Consider the following 20,340-nt stretch of genomic DNA (forward strand, 5'->3'; position numbering starts at 1 on the left):
GGAATATAGAGCATGAAATCCAGACCATTAACATGTAGATGTGTAGTGGTTTCTCATTATGGTTTAGTTTAGTTTTTGTTTCTCTGGTGAATAATGATTTCACTATCTTTTTATGTTCTTGTTAATTATTCTTTTATCTTCTGTGATGTATCTGTTCAAATAGTTTTATTTTTTAATTTGTTTGATTGTCTTCATATTATTGTCTTTTCAGAATTTATCTATATACTCAATAACAGTCCATAGTCAGTGGCTTGCTTTTAATTTTCTAATAATGCATTCTGAAGAATAATTTTTAATTTGAATAAAACAGAATCCATCAGTATTGTCTGGTTAATATATGTGTGTGTTCCTTCTATGAATTCTTAGACTACTCCAATAGGTTAGATACTCTTTACTGTTTTCTCAGGAAGTTTAATAGTTTAGCCTTTATGCCTAGATTTAAGATTCACTTCAATTTTATTTCTTTTTGGCTGTGAGGTAGAACATTTTAGATTTTCTTTTTAATTTGTATTCAAGTGGAAATCATTTGTAATTTTATTTTAATCCACATGATGGTAAAATAATCTATTTACTGCTTAACAGAATAAGGGACTGCGTTTATGATCCTATATCCCCTAATTTTATGACTATTTCTCACACTCCTTTAACTAGTGAAAGATTAAAACAAAGAAAAGGTTTAAACATTATAATTGCTCTTTTTGGATTTTGAAGTGTGTAAATTATCTTTTCTTTTCCAAATGATAGCATGTGGTAACAACAAATAACAACAATTATTATCACCATTTTCTGAGCGCTGATCTTTGCTAATGAGATAATGAGATTATTTCACTAGTCCATGTTTATCAAGTAGTAACTGGTGAGTCAGTAGATGAACACAGGAACTTGGACTTTAAGGCATACCCACAAGCAGTATTCATATTTTTTCCCTTAAGCATTTGGTTCACAAACACGCTAACAGGGGGCCAACTCACAGCGAATATTGTTTGTGCTGTTTTATTTCAATAATACTATTAAAAATTGAAGATTTTACATAGAAACCCAAATATTCTGATTTCAGAAAGATAATTCCAAAGCCTGTTAGTGATGTGTCTATTTTCACCTCTGGTAGAAATTAGCTGCTGGTTAATAAAGGATTCTGCACTTATACAGGAGATGTTCTCTCCAGGTTGATACTCAATCAGCTTCTATCATTTTTAATAGGTCCTCTAAGTTTTCAAGTTTGCAAACCTCAATTAGGAAAAAATGATTAAGGATAAGTGAAGTATTGGAACTAGGGATTAGCCACTCAAATATGTAAAATGATCACCATTATGACTGAAACACTTTTAAATGAAATACCTTAATAGATTTGATATCAAGATGTAAAAACATTTAATTATGAAAATATTACCTAGGTAAGCTTATCCAGAGTTAAAATTATTCACAGAAATCAAGGGAATATTCAAAGATTAACTTTCTATGTGAAGCACCTTTAATAAACAGGGCATGACAAGGACCACTCCAAAAACTGTCCCTTTCTCTCTCCCCTTCAGAAACTACCCAGAGGGAAATGGCAGCAGGAAATCATTCCACAGTGACTGAGTTCATCCTCGCTGGGCTAACAGAGCAGCCACAACTCCAGCTGCCCCTTTTCTTCCTCTTCCTGGGCATTTATGTGGTCACGGTGCTGGGGAACCTGGGCATGATCACACTGATTGGGCTCAGCTCTCACCTGCACACCCCCATGTATTATTTCCTCAGCAGTTTGTCCTTTATTGACCTCTGTCATTCCACTGTCATTACCCCCAAAATGCTGGTGAACTTTGTGACAGAGAAGAACATCATCTCCTACCCTGAATGCATGACTCAGCTCTACTTCTTCCTCTTTTTTGCCATCTCAGAGTGTCACATGTTGGCTGCAATGGCATATGATCGCTATGTTGCCATCTGTAGCCCCTTGCTTTATAATGTCATCATGTCCCATCAGGCCTGTTTCTCCCTGATTTGGGGAGTGTATATGATAGGTCTGGTGTGTGCATTCTCTCATACAGGCTGCATGCTTAGGGTGCATTTCTGCAAATTAGATGTGATCAACCATTATTTCTGTGATCTTCTTCCTCTCCTAAAGCTCTCCTGCTCTAGCACCTACGTCAACAAATTACTGACTCTATGTTTTGCCGCACTCAACATCTTTGCCCCCATCCTGTCCATCCTCAGCTCCTACACCTTCATCATTACCAGCATCCTCCGCATTCGTTCCACTGAGGGCAGGTTCAAAGCCTTCAGCACATGCAGCTCCCACATGTTGGCAGTTGTGGTCTTTTATGGATCTGCTGCATTCATGTACCTGCAGCCACCATCAGTCAGTTCCATGGACCAAGGGAAAGTGTCCTCTGTGTTTTATACTATCGTTGTGCCCATGCTCAATCCCCTGATCTACAGCCTACGGAATAAAGATGTCAACATTGCTCTAAAGAAAATGCTAGAGAGAATATTCTTCTGATCAGATATAGTATGAGGATAATTATTTTAGATCTGTCATTGCCTATTATATTTTATGAATTGATGTTTAATTTTAGTCCACCTGTCAAAAATTTTTCCCATTTATGAGATCCTATTGCCATCATTTCTTATTGCTGAGGCCTTTTTCGTGCTATTTCTCTCCAGATGTTCCTCTCATAGGGATCGCTGAGACACAGGTTAGAATACTCAGCATAACCTGGATACATGGACACAGTAGTGCTATCGTCATCACCATCATGGCCTATCCTCCTCTTTCTCACAACTGATTAAACCCAAATCCTCAAGCATAATGAAAATACCATCTTCCAACAATGATTACTTATCTCCTTTTCTCAATTCAGTCAAGAAATAACAGACATCATAGTAATACAATGGGCATAATCTCTAGGCTTTTGCATAACTGTAGACTGGAACAATTATTTCCTGTCCTGTCACTCCATATACCTTATTTGTCTGGCTTATTTTATCCATCTCTTACCACAGAATCCTAACCAGAGCTTAGAAACCGAGTTAAGAACGCTTCCATGTTTTGTAATATTGCTCAAACCAGTATACCTCCTGCTTTGCCATTTATTGTTTCAGTGTGTACTTGCCTGCTATTGTCCAAAATGCACTGTCCTGTCATGTTCATCAAAGTTGTCCTCTATGCATGTATTTCACAGCCATATCTGCAGGACATAGGACAGTTCCTACCACCTAGAAAGCCTTGATAATTTTCTTATTTCCACTTTTAAAATATTTATAGGAAAACCATATATATCTCATACTGTGTTTATCAATTAATTTATCCAATTAGCTACATATGCCTTTTTAAAGTTAAAATCAATTAAATTTATGTTCAAAGCATCCTTCAAAGATCTGCAAGATAATTGGTGTCATCCTGACTTATTTCTACACAAATATTTAGAAGCATTAGTCCTGAGTTCCTTCTGTGTCAAATCCCACTACATGTGTGATAACTTGTGAATACCTGATTTCTTAAGTCATTAAATCCTGTCAACAACCAAAAGTCTTTGAAGCAAGACTTATTTTTTCTTGGTTTTCAAGAATGTAGCATAGATGTGTTAAAAAATAATATGTATATTTGATATCTGATGTGTCAACATAGCAAATCTGGTGATACAGTGGTATCTGGAACTCAAACAATCCAGTCTAGTACACAATAGTTTTCCACACCCAGAGCATAAGATAACTTCAACTATACTGACACTGAGAAAATTCTTGCTATGTAGATATTGAGTGAATTTTACTATATATAAATTATGGTTCAATAAATTTTATTTAAAGAGAAAGAGAGAAAATAATAACCTGTATTGCTGAGGCAATCTGGATCTTCCTAGGTTACCACCTTGAACTGGAACACACATGTAATTTTATTTTATTACTTTACTCATTAAACAAAAACCATCTAGTAAATTTTTTCACATTGATGGGTGATAGATCTCTATGGTATTCCTTAATATTTCTCTTTTATTTATAGAAGAGGATAAAGTCATCAACTTATTAGACCTGTTAGGGATTTCTCCTGGGGTTATGGCAATATCCAGATGATGCTTTCATGCAGCCCACATGTTAAAATTTTTCCAGTATTACTGTTTTATGAATACATCATGACTTCTAAATATAGTTAATAGAGGTCAATGAGAAAAAAAAAAGCTTTCAAATATTGCACACGAAGATTGTTTTATCTGATTTTCTGTTTATCTCATGTGAAATCACTTTAGAATATTCGTTTAGTGCATGTCTTAAAAATTTCCTGAAGTTTTGAACTTCTAAATAGCTTGACATGAAATTCATGGGCACTCTAATAAAATCTATCACCTCCTTGTTTCCAGCCTACAATCTAACAAAAACAATGAACCATACCTATGTGACACATTAAACACTTGAGAGTCAAACAGAGAAGAGGAAAATTCTAATTGTTTCTTGTCCCAAGAGTTGATACTTGTGGGATATGATCCCACTGGGAACTTGTTAGCATTATTTGTTCCTCATCAGATTCTAAGCATCGGTACACAGAGTATAAATTATCATTCATATCAACTAATCTTTACAAAGGGCCACCAGCATCAGCAGAGGTCAGGACCTGTGACTCAAAATTATTAGAACAGAGCCTTCAAGGCTATGACCCCTCAACACCAAGGAGTCCTATAAGGTTAGTACTTAGAACTATGCACCAGCATCCTCAGAATCATTGTTCCCTTCATAGAAATGAAGGAGAAAAATACACAGCTCTGAAGTTTGGGGGAGCAAGAGGGATATATCTGAATCCCAGTCCTTGAATTTAAAAATTTAGATCTTCTACTGTAGCTCCCTCAAAGTATGCTAGTAGATGCAGGTAGTTACTTTTCTATCTCTACCTGTCCTCACTCTAACATTCATGCCCTGATGAGCAAAGGTTCCCTTATCACCTACCTGTCCCCGCTGGATAAAATTATGGCAAATACTTCTTTGTTTACTCACTTCAGCGCACGCAGGGTGAGAACTTCATTCACTTATGTGGAGTCTCTGTTAACTTCTCATTAAACTTCTTTCAATAATTTTAAAGCACATATTTTTTTATCAATTTATTGATACTTGCTTTATGTAAGGCACTGTGCCAAACACTGTATTGAGTTTACAGTCTAGTACAGAAGAAAAAACAATAAGAAGCTCATAATAATTAACCCAGAATTAAGTATGTACTAAATGTAAACATAAGAAGGGTATTCTGGGCACATAGTAAACAGTCTTATTAACTGGGGCTTCCACTATTAAAGCCCTTAACTAAAGGACCTATTTTTTTCCAGATCTTTATTGGAATATAATTGCTTTACACGGTTGTGCTAGCTTCCTCTGTACAGCAAAGTGAATCAGCTGTATTTATACATATATCCCCATACCCCCTGCCTCTTGAGCCTGCCTCCCACCCTCCCTATCCCACCCTTCTAGGTCATCACCTATCATTGAGTTGATCTCCCTGTGTTATGCTAGTCGCTTCCCACTAGCCATCCATTATACATTTGATAGTGTATATATGTCAATGTTATATCTCTCAGTTTGTCCCAGCTTCTCCTTTCCTCCTTCCCCGTGTCCTCACGTCTGCTCTCTACATTTGCGTCTTTATTCTTCCTCTGCCACTGAGCTCATCAGTACCTTTTTTTTTAGATTCTATATATATATATGTGTGTTAACATATGGTATTTGTTTTTCTAATTCTGATTTACTTCACTCTGTATGATAGACTCTAGGTCCATCCACCTCACTACAAATAACTCAATTTCATTCCTTTTTTTGGCTGAGCAATATTCCATTGTATATATGTGCCACATCTTCTTTATCCATTCATCTGTTGATGGGCATTTAGGTTGCTTCCATGTTCTGGCTATTGTAAATAGTGCTGCAATGAACATTGGGGTGCATGTATCTGTTTGAATTATGGTTTTCTCAGGGTATATGCCCAGTAATGGGATTGCTGGGTCATATGGTAGTTCTATTCTTAGTTTTTTAAGGGATTTACATACTGTTTTCCATAGTAGTTGTATCACATTATATTCCCACAAACAGTGCAAGAGGGTTCCCTTTTCTCCACAGTCTCTCCAACATTTCTTTTTCCTAGATTTTTTGATGATGGTCATTCTGACTGCTGTGAGGTGATACCTCATAGTGGTTTTGATTTGCAGTTCCCTAATGATTAGTGATGTTGAGCATCTTTTCATGTGTCTGTTGGCCATCTGTATATCTTCTTTGGAGAAATGTCTATTTAGGTCTTCTGCTCATTTTTGGATGGGGCTGTTTGTTTTGTTGATAGTGAGCTGCATGGACCACTTGTGTATTTTGAAGATTAATCCTTTGTCAATTGCTTTGTTTGCAAATATTTTCTCCCATTCTGAGGGTTGTCTTTTCATCTTATTTATGGTTTCCTTTGCTGTGCAAAAACTTTTAAGTTTCATTGGGTCCCATTTGTTTCTTTTTGTTTTTATTTCCATTACTCTAGGAGGTGGGTCAAAAAGGATCTTGCTATCATTTATGTCATAGAGTGTTCTGCCTATGTTTTCGTTTAAGAGTTTTATAGTGTCTGGCCTTACAATTAGGTCTTTGATACATTTTGAGTTTATTTTTGTGTATGGTGTTAGGGAGTACTCTAATTTCATTCTTTTACATGTAGCTGTCCAGTTTTCCCAGCACCACTTATTGAAGAAGCTGTCTTTTCTCCATTGTATACTGTTGCCTCCTTTGTCAAAGATAAAGTGACCATATGTACATGGGTTTATCTCTGGCCTTTCTATCCTTTTCCCATTAATCTATATTTCTGTTTTTGTGCCATTTACCATTGCAACAAAAAGAATAAAATACTTAGGAATAAACCTACCTAAGGAGCCAAAAGACCTGTATGCAGAAAATTATGAGACACTTATGAAAGAAATCAAAGACAACAGAAACAGATGGAGAGATGTACCACGTTCTTGGATTGGAAGAATCAACATTGTGAAAATGACTGTACTACCCAAAACAACCTACAGATTCAATGCAATCCCTATCAAATTACCAATGGCATTTTTTCACAGAACTAGAACAAAAAATTATAGAATTTATATGGAAGTATAAAAGACCCCCGTATAGCCAAAGTAAACTTGAGAAGGAAAAATGGAGTTGGAGGAATCAGGCTCCCTGACTTCAGACTATACTACAAAGCTACAGTAATCAAGGCATATGGTACTGACCCAAACTATTAAATAGATTTCATTGGATAAAGGGGAATGTGTGAGAGAGAGCTAAAAAAATATGAGTCAAACAAGAGATTCTATCAAATGCTGTTTTGTGTAATAGTTAAACCATGTGATACCTGGTGGGATGTAAACATAAAACTTGTTTTTGTTGTTAGATTGATATACAGTAAATCACTGAATGGCACAAATTTATTCAAACTTTGTTTGGAGGTCATTGAAAATATTGATATTTAAGAAGTTAATATTTAGTAAAAAATTTCAAATTCCTATATTATTGTATGTATTCAGGTAGAAAGGAGGAACAAGAAAATGTGTTAAGGAAAAAAATGTAAAACTCCAGCCATCATTGCAGGAAGGAAAATGTCAATGAAATAAAAGATATAATGGAAAGAAACTCAATAGATTAAAATTAAACTTACATTGACAATATTAAGTTCCTACCAAGAGTCAGGGACTGTGCTAAGCACTTCATATGAATCATTTTATCTGAATTTACACAGAAGGCAGATATTAATTTTTTTGTTTTTCAGAGAGTTGGACAGTAGACATATTATCCCAAGACCACACAGCAAGAATGGGGGTCATATTGAGGATTCAATCCTCTACTGTCTAACATAGAATCAGGACCTATTAGAATTATAAAACCATGAAATATTGTAACTGGAAGAGATAAAATCATCTTTAATGATTATTTAGTCCAACTACCCATCTGGTATGTCCTTAAATAATAGCTGTTATGTAAGTGGTTGTTCAGACTACCCTCAAACATTTAGGACTGTCAGATCAGGGTGTGTCTGATGGTTGGAATGTTCGTCTTTCTTGGAAACCAAATAGTTCTTCCCACAGTTTCAAGCAGCTAGTTTTACATCAAACTCTTGAACATATACAATAAGTTCAATACCTCTCAATGCAATATGTCGAACATTGAGATAACTATCCTGTGCCATATGAATTTTTGCTAGAGAAAATATACTCAGTTATTTCAGCCAACTTAAAGTGACAGATTTCTAGATCATATTTATGAAACTGTACAGCTTTTTCTATATCATATACAGTATTGTACCCCAAACTGAACACAATATTCCAACTATTGTTTGAGTGTTAAGTAAGAACATGAATTTCCACTTTTTTAGACCCTACTCATTTTCTTTGCAAATCTAAAGATATATTGGTCTTTACAAAAACACATCATGCTGTTGACTAATACTGAATTTACACTAAAATTATTTACTATATTTTGCATGTGCTTTACTAATCCACATATTAACCATCTTTGAATTCTACTGAGAGCACATGGAAAATACATGATTATTAAAAAAAGACTGTCCTACCTAACATCTAGTGTTTGTCTTCAAAAGCCCTTGTCAATTCCGGGAATATGAATAGTTTCTCATCTCCACCATGTCAACCATGAAGTCCAAATTGCATAGATGAATATTAGCACACTGATCCCCTGGTCACAGTGGTGGAATATATGACCTATATTTAGGCCATTATATTCTCAAACCAAAGATTATCCAATTTAGAATAAGAAAGAATGGTTCCTGTGTCTTGGAAAGCTATGGAGGTAGAAGCACAATGTTTGCCAAGCAGTTATGTTTCTATCCTCTGGGGTCAGAGTCAGGGAGAAGGAAGCTGGGACATTAAAGCAGCAGATCTCAGGTGGGATGATACTGGTGGTTGCCCAGTCCTTCAGGTATTCGGAATTGAGATATTAGTAGGGAAAAGAGCCCAGACTAACATAACTACTTTTAATAGACTTATGAATCCTGTTAATTAATTATAGAAAGCACACACTACTATTACTTATTATAAGTGAAAATAAAATACTATACCATTCAACATGTGTGATATTATTATATACACATAGAGACTTGTAGGAAAAAAGAGTACTCAGAAATAATAGTAGAAACGATCATTTTGACTGACTTTAAAAATCCAGACGATGTTTCTCTTAAAACTTTATGAAATATCTTAATTATAAAGGTCTTGAAATTTATAATTTTTATTCTAGTTCAACCAGAATCATTATTTGTCTTAGAGTACAGAGAGACAAAGAAATCCCCACATTATGTATCTCCTCTGACGAGAGATAAAGGAATGATCTCCACAGAATTACTCTCTGCCTCACACATGCTTACACACACATGTGCATGCAATCTCTCTCTCTCTCTCTCACATACACACACACATAGAAATACACTCATTTTCTTTTTTTAAACACAGATACTTTGGAGAAGATAATGGACCCTGGAAATCACTCCTCAGTGACTGGGTTCATCCTCGCTGGGCTAATAGAGCAGCCACAACTCCAGCTGCCCCTTTTCTTCCTCTTCCTGGGCATCTATGTGGTCACGGTGCTGGGAAACCTGGGCATGATCACACTGATTGGGCTCAGCTCTCACCTGCACACCCCCATGTACTATTTCCTCAGCAATTTGTCCTTCATTGACCTCTGTCATTCCACTGTCATTACCCCCAAAATGCTGGTGAACTTTGTGACAGAGAAGAACATTGTCTCCTACCCTGAATGCATGACTCAGCTCTACTTCTTCATTGTTTTTATTATAGCAGAGTGTTACATGTTGGCTGCAATGGCATATGATCGCTATGTTGCCATCTGTAGCCCCTTGCTTTACAATGTCATCATGTCTTATCACATCTGCTTCCACCTCACAGTGGGAGTTTATATTTTGGGCATCATTGACTCTGCAATCAATACAGGTTTTATGTTGAGACTGTATTTCTGTAAGGCCAATGTGGTTAACCATTATTTCTGTGATCTCTTCCCACTCTTGGAGCTATCCTGTTCTAGCATCTACATTAACGAATTATTGGCTCTAGTCTTCAGTGCTTTTAATGTCCTGATTCCTGTTTTAATGATCCTTGCTTCCTACATCTTCATCCTCTCCAGCATCCTCCAAATTCACTCCACCAAAAGCAGGTCCAAAGCCTTCAGCACCTGCAGTTCCCACATGTCAGGTGTTGCTCTTTTCTTTGGATCTGCAGCGTTCATGTACCTGCAGCCATCATCTGTGAGCTCCATGGACCAAGGGAAAGTGTCCTCTGTGTTTTATACCTGCATTGTGCCCATGCTGAATCCCCTGATCTATAGTCTGCGGAATAAGGATGTCAAATTTGCCCTGAAGAAAATTCTGGACAGTGGAAAATGTAGGTGAATAGATTCAACGTCACAATGTCAAATCAGGACTAAGCCTTTGGTTTGCTGAGCTATGTGATGTTTTAGTTTTATTTTTCAAATTTTTGGATATTCAGAGTCATTTCCCCATATAATACATTTCCCAAATTCCCTCCAGCCTGCTTCCTTTGAATCTGTGTTACGTTGACTATGTATGGAGAAATACCAAGAATAAAGTCAGAGAATCCTGAAGATAAAAGAAGCCCCAGTGTGATATAAAAATAGTACAAACAACAACAACTATAATGATCATCATAAAATAATAACACATATTACTGAGATAGTATAATATATCACTGTGCCCAGCACTTTAAATTGGATAATTTTTTTTAAACATTTACAGTATTCTCTCAGGGCAAGCCCTAGTATTGTTTTCCTTTGAATAATGAATAAATTGAAGCTTATTTAGTTTGAGTAAATGCCCACTGTCCCAAACATAATAAATGACAAAGCCTAGAATGTCTAGCTCCAGGGCCCATGATTTTACTCAAAGTATTATATTGGCCCCAGGTAATCGTGGGTAAGTCTAAGGCCTCCCTGGTAATTTTCTTCTACACATTAAGCCTCTATGGTTCCTTATAAGATTGTGTTGCTTTCCCTTAGATCTCTCAATGCTAACTTTACTTTTATTTCATTTGATATAATGAAAATAAGAAAAATATTTCAAACCTGTGCTGATCAAAGCAAAAAGACCAAATGGAGAGTTACTGCAGAATCCTATGATACAGACTCACTAAAGAGATTCAAATTATCATGCTTAATACCAATAATTTTTATAAAAGCAGCCCAACACATTTTTTATATTTATACCAGCAATGCTATACTACTTATGGAACTACTCATAACAGCCAAACATTCTGCTAAGTTGTATTACTTTCCTGAGGTTCATGTTCTTTTGCCCCATAATTTACAAATACTGTAATTGCCATTTCATGTCAGTTTTATCTTTGAAACATTTCTTCTCTCTCCTCATATCATTCCATTTTTGCTTCTGGGCATTTAACATCTGGTAACTATAAATTCACATGAAATTCTACATATTCAGTTGTCTTCTGTCTCTTCTCAGTTCAAATCATCTTACCCATTACCGACGGATCAGTGGTCTTTGGAGAGTGTGCTGTCTTATTTCACCTGATATAGTGAGTTGCAGTATTTGCCTATAGTGTCCAAATACAGGACAAAAATACATATAACAATTTTACTCACCACTCTTGTATTCCATTACCCACTCATTCATTGATGTCAGACATTCATTTTAAGGTGCCCTCATATTATTTGACTTAATTTTCATCAGCACTATAAAATAAGATAAAATGGATGCAATTACAACTCCTATTTTAGGCATGATTTATATATAGTCTAGAATATGTATATATATATATATATATATATATATATGCAGAACACACCCCCTGACTTAGAACACATACCTAACTCAGAACACATACCCTGTCAGAACTGAAAGAATGACTTTTGTGGGTCTCTTAGTATTTTTCATTCTGTATAATTATAGGAAAGTTCTGTTTGTATTTTTTGTTTACATCCTTTCTGTTTCTGACCTTTACTAAGCTCCAAGTCTCTTCTCACTTCTTTTACTCAGCACAATGAAGTAACTGGCAATCATAGTCTGCTCACCTGTAAGGTGGCATTTCAGACACATAGTATTCTTCTATAAACATCCCAGAATCCTGCAGTCACTACAGATCCAAAGCTAAAAGAAGCTTTTTGATGCATGAGCATGGGGGCGGGGGGGACCTTGCTTGAATCTGAAAGAACTATAGTGGAAGGTATTCAAAACAAGGGACCATCTAACACCTTGTTCCTCAGAGAGGTCTATATAAGAGCAGCAGTGGCAAAATCCGAGAGATTTTATTTAAAATGCATAATCTCAAGCCATACATGAGATTTACTATCAGAATTCACTTTTCAACAAGATCCCTACGTTATTCCTGTGCACATTAAAAGTTGAGAAGCTTTTAAAAAATATCGATATCTGAAATCACACCCTAAAATTTTGATTTAATTGACATAGGGTGCATCCTGGGTATTGAGAAAAAAGCAAAACAAAACAAACTCCCTTGATGATTTTAAATGAGTATCCAACATTGAGAAACACTAATGTAACGCAAGTAGAAACTGGTAAAAATAATTGAAGCTGATATATTTAACTATATTTTATAAGATCTCTCCTGACTTGAGTGTCCAATTTACACTGATTCAATCATATCTAAGACTATATCCAATTTTCCTCTTTTGGACCAAAAAGTGAAAATATATAGGAAAATAGAAGGAATCTAAAACATAGGTGCATAATAAAATATTTCTTTATATATGCAACTTAGCAACTAGAATTATTAATAGTGAGGATATCAAGAAAGCAAATATTTCATCAATATTCTATATTCTTAGCTCATAAATTTAAATCCAGCTATATATAGATTTGACTTTTGAATCAATATCTATATTACCTATTTACACATAATATGAATTAAATATATTTTTGTACAAGGGTAAATGATTTACTTCATCGTTTTAAAATCTGTTGCACTATTAACATTAAGATACGTCGTCAGGATGTTCCCTGATCCTCTAAAACCTTTTATTCACAGTGTGAACTAGGGACCAATAGCATTGCCCAGGTGCTTGTAAGAAATGCAGAATCTCAGAATCTCAAATGCTCCTCAGAACTGCTGCATCAGGATGTGCATTAAAAACAAAAAATCCTCAGGTTGAACAAACTGTATCACTAATTGGTAAGTTCAGGATTGACAAAGAATCCCTCTTGAAAGAAAAAGTTAGACAGCTAGGGATATGTTAACTGCAATTGCTTCTTCTCTCAAGAGCTTGTCTCCTGAGAAATGGAAATCCTTGGAGAGTATTTGACTCCACATTATTTTTGCCTGGCATGTCTAAATCCAGGACAAACGTTCGCAGCACCACAATCACAACTCCTCAGGGGAGAACTGAGAAAGGGGAGGATGTATGCTACCCTGATGCTGGCGAACACAAACTGGAAAATTATAATTGGAGGTTCTGACCTGTGATGCACACCAGCTTCCAAAGTGGCTCTCAGACCAGGGCTGTACCTGCCCTCTGGGCACTAAGGAGAGCAGAAAGCTGGGTACCGATCACTCCCAACACCCACATAGCCCTATCTTCTGAATCAAGAAAAGGATGTTGCAAATAACATTTGATATTGAGATTTCCAGCAAGAAGAAAGGTGAGTGTATTCATTTCACATGTGTGATTTGAGACTATTAAGCCTGGAACTAATACCGTGAAAATTCAGGCAAATATTCTTCAATACACTCATGTATTGAATTATTTATAAAATACCTTTTATACCCCCTATATCCTAAACACTATGCTATTTACTTGTTTTACAAGGAGAATAAGTCTGATTTGGTCCATCACCTGAATTATAGTATAGCTCAAGTTCAAAAATGTGCTGTTTAGAAAATACAGTTTTCTGAACATGAAGTAGAAAGGTCCAATCAATTACAAGGTATCGGAGAATGTTTTCATTATGACTTTCAACTTAATTAAGATTTGAAAAGAATATAGAACATACTTACCAAACAACAGAGATAAATATAGTTGGTAAGATTATTTCATGTGAAAAGAGCAAATAAAAAGAGAGACAGCCGAGAAAAAATGACATGTTCTAGGAACTGAAAGAAACCAAGTGTTCTGTACCAGAAGAATATGATTACAGAAACTAAGTTTGGAGAGGGGCAAATGAGTGTGGAATTTTGTACTTTATTCTGAGGTCAATTAAGGAAATCTTTTCTCCAGTGTCCCTGAATGTGGATCATCATCTGCTTTCAGGTTGAGCTCATTTTGTGACAATAATTAATAGCTCATTCCACTTCTAAAGATCCAAATGTTAAAGTATTTTTTCTTACTTTGATTAAAGAGAGTGTTTGTAAATCTTTCAAACAGCCTACATAAGATAAATTCTCTCCCTTTTGCTTCTCTTAGGATACATGAAGATGCTTGCTAATTGTCCCATTGCGTTCAAATATTTTCCAAGCTTTTGATAGATTTTATATGCCTTCTCTCTTGTGCCTGCTTGAAAAAGACATCCATAACTAAATACAGAACTCCAGACATAAGTCTATCACAGTCCTTCCAAACCTCATGGCACACATAGAAAATAGGGCATCATGGGGTAAGTGGATGAGACAGTTTGTGGCCGATGGTGACCAGCTAAGAGACTCTGGATGTCACAGGCTTATTCCCAACCACCAAGGGCTAAGAACCAACACCTCAGCACCACTGTGATCCATTCATAACATTCCAGTTCCATGGCGTATGAGTTTGGAAGCTATGTTACAGATCTTATGGGATTATTGATCATCATACCCCAGCATTCTTGTAAATGGAATCAAACTCTCCCATTGCTTTTTTCATCATCCTCTATTCTATGGGCTTCATTGAGTTAAAAATAAGAAATATGCCTATTTTATGTTTTCAGAGGAATTACATTCAAATCAAATATCTTGAATGCAAAAAAATATTTTTTAAAGTCATGTTAGAAATTAACTATTTTACCTGCTAAATTTTAACCTGTTTGTTTAAATTCTTTTCAGTGTCTGGGACTCATTTTCCTGGTTATTGTAGTTCTTTAGGGCTGAAGTTACAGTAATGTGGAGTGCTATTGACCTCAGGGTGTACAGCATGCCATGGGGGATTGCCAATCTCTAAACCCAAGCTGAACTCATGAAAGGAAAATTTAACAGAGTTTAATTCCATAGTACTCTTCCCAAGTGTACTCCCTACCATGACTATTACAATTCAAGTAAGTTAAAGGGTAGAAAGAAAAGCTTTCCTCATTTATGATGTTCAGTGACATTATCTCATTCTTTGATATTACATGCTTCACAATCCCACGTAACTGACTCTAGCCAGACTCTTTATTACTGTCATATGTGCCCAATTTTTAACTGCCAAAATTGAACATCATAGACAGGGAGCCCTATATGCTTAACTTGTCCATACCTTCATAGGAGCATATAATTTGTTTCACAAGCAAAGATATTTTTCAGAGCCTCATATTATTCCAATGGCATTAGATTATGATATGCAAATAATACAAAAGACATTTTTAGATAAATAAAAGTTCAAATATATTTACATCCATAACTAAATCAGTTAGGGAGGACATTCAAAAAAATGTACATCTCTCTGATTTCACTTTGATTTTATTGCCACATCATGCCTCATTATAGTGAATATTAGACTTCCTTAAAAATCAAGTCTCTACACGCTAATATTTCTTTATTTCTTAACTCCGCACTATTGGGTTGTAGTAGCAATCAATTAATTGTATTGGCTGTTCCTCCCAAATTTATTTGCTCTGTAAATCAATAGATGATCACAACATTTATATCTTAATCTTTAGAAAGTTTTGGAACATATATAACAGAATAGAATTTAGATTTTGAGTTCCATTAAGGCGGGAATGTGTCATTTTCTTGTTATATTTCTATACCTCAACTCCGTGTCTAGCACTTTGCTGTCTTGATGTAATGAGGTAATGGTACCAGTTGAACTAAAGTAATTCCACATGTACTGTGCAAAGTTCATGTAGTGTTAAAGTTGATAATTTTAGAAATAGCAATATGAACAAGTTATTAGTTATTAAGTCAGCCATTCCTTAGCAATAAAGGGTTCAATTTAGAGTTTGAAAAACTAAAGGGATAAGTAGACAAGTCAGAAAAGGTACTGAGATATTGACATCCCTATCTCAATAGCTATTAGAACAGCAGACAAAAAATAACTATTCATGTCGAAAATCCAAACAACATAATTAATGAAGTAGATATTATTGAGATATACATCATAGGACCCACAAAAAAAGACAACACATTTTAAAATGCATTGGGAATACTTATAAAAACTGACCTTATGTTTTAGTACAAAGAATTCTCAGCAATTTGCAATAATCTAGATATTCAGATTATGTTTATTGCCCACAAAGAAATTAAGATCAACATTCAAAAACACAAATAGCCAAAATAAATAAATAAATAGAAAGCCCAACTTCTGGGAAGTGAAAATTCACTTCCACATAATCCACGGGACAATAAAAATTGAAACAAGTTATAAAATATTTTAACTGAATGATATTGTATATTTGACATATTAAAACTTGTGAAATAGAGCTGAAGTGGGGCTTAGAGAGAAATTTATACCTTATATATATATATTAGAAAAAAATAAAAGTTAAAGATATTGATTTAAGCTTACATTTCAAGAAGTTATGAAAAGAACAGAAAATCATACCAAAGAAATGAATAAGAATAAAATAATGTTATTACAAATAATTTAAAACAGGAAATAAATACACGATTTATAAAATCAACATAGACAAAATTTAGTTTAGTTAATTAATAAAACTGAAAACTTCCAGAATGAGAGATCAAGAGAAAAAAGAGAAGAGCCACAATTTACTGATTTCAGGAATGAAGAAACAGAAACCTCTACATAGTCTACAAACATCTTTTTAAATGTTAAAGAAATCATTATGAAAAACCTACTGCAACACATTTAAGAATTTTCAAAATGGATGAATGTGTTGAAATATCAACTTTGGAAAACTGAAGAGAAAGATAATATCTGAATCAGAGATAGCTGTTACATAAATCCAATCCCTAATTAAAAATTCTCACACAAAGAAAACCACCTGTCTATGTTACTACCCTGATGAATACCTTTAAATGTTTAAGGTAAATTTTGTGTAATTTATTCCAAAATAATTCACAGTATTTTTGTAATTTGTTTCATTTCATGTGTTTGCAGTTTATTCTTCTTTTTTTAATGCTGAGTAGTATTCCGTTCTCTCTCCATATGTGTATGTGTATCTACATATGTATATAACACATATATATACACATATGTGTATATGCATATATTTATGTATGCATGTATACTACAACTCATTCATCTATCCATCAGTTGATAAACATACATTTAAATTATTTCCAATTTTGGATTGCTATGAATAAAGCTGTCATGCACATTTTTGTGCAAGTCTTGCTGTGTACAAGTGTTTACATTTCTTTTGGTTAAATACTCAGGAGAAGAATTATTGGACTAAATAGATCAGTCTTAATTTGGATTTAATTAAATTGTTGGATTCATTGTCTATTGAAATTTTTAAGACATTGCCAAGCTGTTTTCCAAAGGGGTTGAACAATTTCACATCCCCCACCAGTTTTGTAGGTCAAGTCCAATTGCTCCTCAACAACATTTGGTATTGCCAGGGGTCTCTTTGGTTTGTTTATTTGCTTTACCTGTTCCAAAATAGGTGTGTAAAAGTGTCTCATTATGGTTTTAATTTTCACTTCTTTGAGAATTAAAGACATTGAGCTTATTTTCATATACTTATTGACTTTTCATATATTTTTGTAAGGTATCTGTTCATATATTTTAAACGTTTAAAATCTGCTTGTATTTATATTAAAAATTGTAAATATTATTTACATATTTTGGATACAAGCCCTTTGTCAGATATATGTATTGCCTTGGGCTTACCTCTTCAGTTTCTTTTTTTTTTTTTTTCAGTTTCTTGATAGTGTTTTTGAAGAGCAGTTTTTTTATTTTGATGAAGTACAATTTAACCATTTTTATGGTTAGTTTTGTTTGTTTGTTTTGCTTTTGTTTTTATTTATGTGTGTGCATGTATCTCCTTTATAAAATATCTTAAAGTACTCTATGATCTTAAAGGGTTTTCTTTGGTGTTTTCTTCCAGATGTTTTATAGTTCAGGATTTGTTCTCAAATCCATGATTTCGGGTTAATTTTGGTGTATAAGTGAGACCGAAATTTTTAGATTTTCTATATTTCATGTTTATTTTTTATAATTCAACTCTAATCCATTTGAAAATTTTACTTTGGTTCTGCTAATGATTAAATTACTTATTCACTAAACTGAATAGGGACCCACACTGCTATTCTATATTTCCTAATTTTATGCCTCTGTTTTGCATAAAAGATAAAAGAGGAGAAAGAATGATTGAGATATTGGTTCTTGCTTCTGTAATTTGAAGTGAGTACTTATAGCTTATTTCCAACTGATAAAATGTTAACAAGTAGTAACAACAGCACAGTAATGATCACGTTCACCTTCTGACTGATACGTCTCTCCCAATTTCATTACAAAGTGGGTAATGCTGATTATGTCTCTTTTACAGATTTGGAAGTCAAGACACAAAGAAGTTGTTGACTTGTCCCAGGGTATCAGCTAGTAAATGATGGGGTCAAAATCTGAATGCAGGCACTTTAACCTTAAGGCCTATCTACTTAATCACTACTCATGTTGCTTTTCTCAGCAAAGGCAGAAGTACCTGGTCCAAAGATGGCAAAACCACTAAATGTGGGCCAACCCAGCTGCCCCTTGGTAGTTTGCACAATGATTGTTGTGGGTGTCGTTTCATCTTAATAATAATTTTTGAACATCTAAAGATTCCGTATACCAATTTGGATCTCCTAACAATTCTTTTAAAAATTGAAAGATCTAAAAGTAATAAGGTCTGTATTCTGCCCCCCTACCAGAAATTAATTCCAGGTTATTAAAGGCTTTTACACTAAGGAAGGGTTTTCTCTCCCCAAGTTGTCACTCAGCTAGTTTTACTCATTTACACTGGTGTCTCTAAATATTCAAGTTTGCGAGTCTCAACTGAGAAATGTTGGCTTGAGGAACACTGAAATGTTTATAATAAGAACAGGCACTTAGAAAATTTCAATGATTATAAACATGGCTACAGTTTTTAATAGAAAATACATTTATTATATTTGAAAATGAGGCTTTATAAATATTAAATTGAGATGAATTTTGCTTACATAAATAGACACAGAGTTAAAGGATCATATAGATCAAGAGGATGTGTAAACCATGAATCATTGATATGGGGCATTCTACTCTAAAGGAAGAAAAATAATGAAGTCCCTCCAACAATTCTGTTTTTCTCTCTCCCCTTCAGAAACTACCTAGGGGGAAGTGGTGGCAGGAAATCATTCCACAGTGACTGAGTTCATCCTCGCTGGGCTAACAGAGCAGCCACAACTCCAGCTGCCCCTTTTCTTCCTCTTCCTGGGCATCTATGTGGTCACGGTGCTGGGGAACCTGGGCATGATCACACTGATTGGGCTCAGCTCTCACCTGCACACCCCCATGTACTATTTCCTCAGCAGCTTGTCCTTTATTGACCTCTGTCATTCCACTGTCGTTACCCCCAAAATGCTGGTGAACTTTGTGACAGAGAAGAACATCATCTCCTACCCTGAATGCATGACTCAGCTCTACTTCTTCCTCTTTTTTGCCATCTCAGAGTGTCACATGTTGGCTGCAATGGCATATGATCGCTATGTTGCCATCTGTAGCCCCTTGCTTTACAATGTCATCATGTCCCATCAGGCCTGTTTCTCCCTGATTTGGGGAGTGTATATGATAGGTCTGGTGTGTGCATTCTCTCACACAGGCTGCATGTTTAGGGTGCATTTCTGCAAATTAGATGTGATCAACCATTATTTCTGTGACCTTCTTTCCCTCTTAAAACTCTCCTGCTCTAGTACATATGTCAGTGAATTACTGATTCTAATCTTTAGTGCAATTAATATCCTAGCCCCCAGCTTGACCATCTTCAGCTCCTACACCTTCATCATTTACAGCATCCTCTGCATTCACTCCACTGAGGGCAGGTCCAAAGCCTTCAGCACATGCAGCTCCCACATGTTGGCAGTTGTGGTCTTTTACGGACCTGCTGCATTCATGTACCTGCAGCCACCATCAGTCAGTTCCATGGACCAAGGGAAAGTGTCCTCTGTGTTTTATACTATCGTTGTGCCCATGCTCAATCCCCTGATCTACAGCCTACGGAATAAAGATGTCAGTGTTGCCTTGAAGAAAATGCTAGAGAGAAGAAAT

General features: G+C 35.2%; 3 protein-coding genes across 3 annotated transcripts; all 3 read left to right on the plus strand.

Annotated features, from left to right (window-relative positions):
• The first annotated feature begins 1,525 nt into the window (after window positions 1-1,525).
• LOC130861250 (olfactory receptor 8G1-like) lies at window positions 1,526-2,482 on the plus strand. Its single transcript, XM_057749921.1, has one exon. The coding sequence runs from the start codon at window positions 1,550-1,552 to the stop codon at window positions 2,480-2,482; it is 933 nt and encodes a 310-aa protein (XP_057605904.1). The 5' UTR covers window positions 1,526-1,549.
• A 6,945-nt stretch (window positions 2,483-9,427) lies between these two features.
• Window positions 9,428-10,390, plus strand: LOC130861267 (putative olfactory receptor 8G3). Its single transcript, XM_057749959.1, has one exon. It carries the CDS (start codon window positions 9,455-9,457, stop codon window positions 10,388-10,390), a length of 936 nt encoding a protein of 311 aa, XP_057605942.1. The 5' UTR covers window positions 9,428-9,454.
• A 4,186-nt stretch (window positions 10,391-14,576) lies between these two features.
• LOC130860950 (olfactory receptor 8G1-like) lies at window positions 14,577-20,340 on the plus strand (the record flags this gene model as incomplete). Its single annotated transcript, XM_057749474.1, is given in 3 exon segments — window positions 14,577-14,581; window positions 19,343-19,382; window positions 19,384-20,340. Coding segments are annotated over 3 exon segments (1,002 nt in total), but the record flags the coding sequence as incomplete, so codon positions are not given.

This window comes from Hippopotamus amphibius, chromosome 9, assembly GCF_030028045.1.
Source record: "Hippopotamus amphibius kiboko isolate mHipAmp2 chromosome 9, mHipAmp2.hap2, whole genome shotgun sequence".
Lineage (NCBI taxonomy): Eukaryota > Metazoa > Chordata > Mammalia > Artiodactyla > Hippopotamidae > Hippopotamus > Hippopotamus amphibius.

Bases quoted from the DNA above. Each gene is read 5' to 3' on its own strand.
- LOC130861267 (XM_057749959.1), top strand. From the start codon at position 9,455: ATGGACCCTGGAAATCACTCCTCAGTGACTGGGTTCATCCTCGCTGGG.
- LOC130861250 (XM_057749921.1), top strand. From the start codon at position 1,550: ATGGCAGCAGGAAATCATTCCACAGTGACTGAGTTCATCCTCGCTGGG.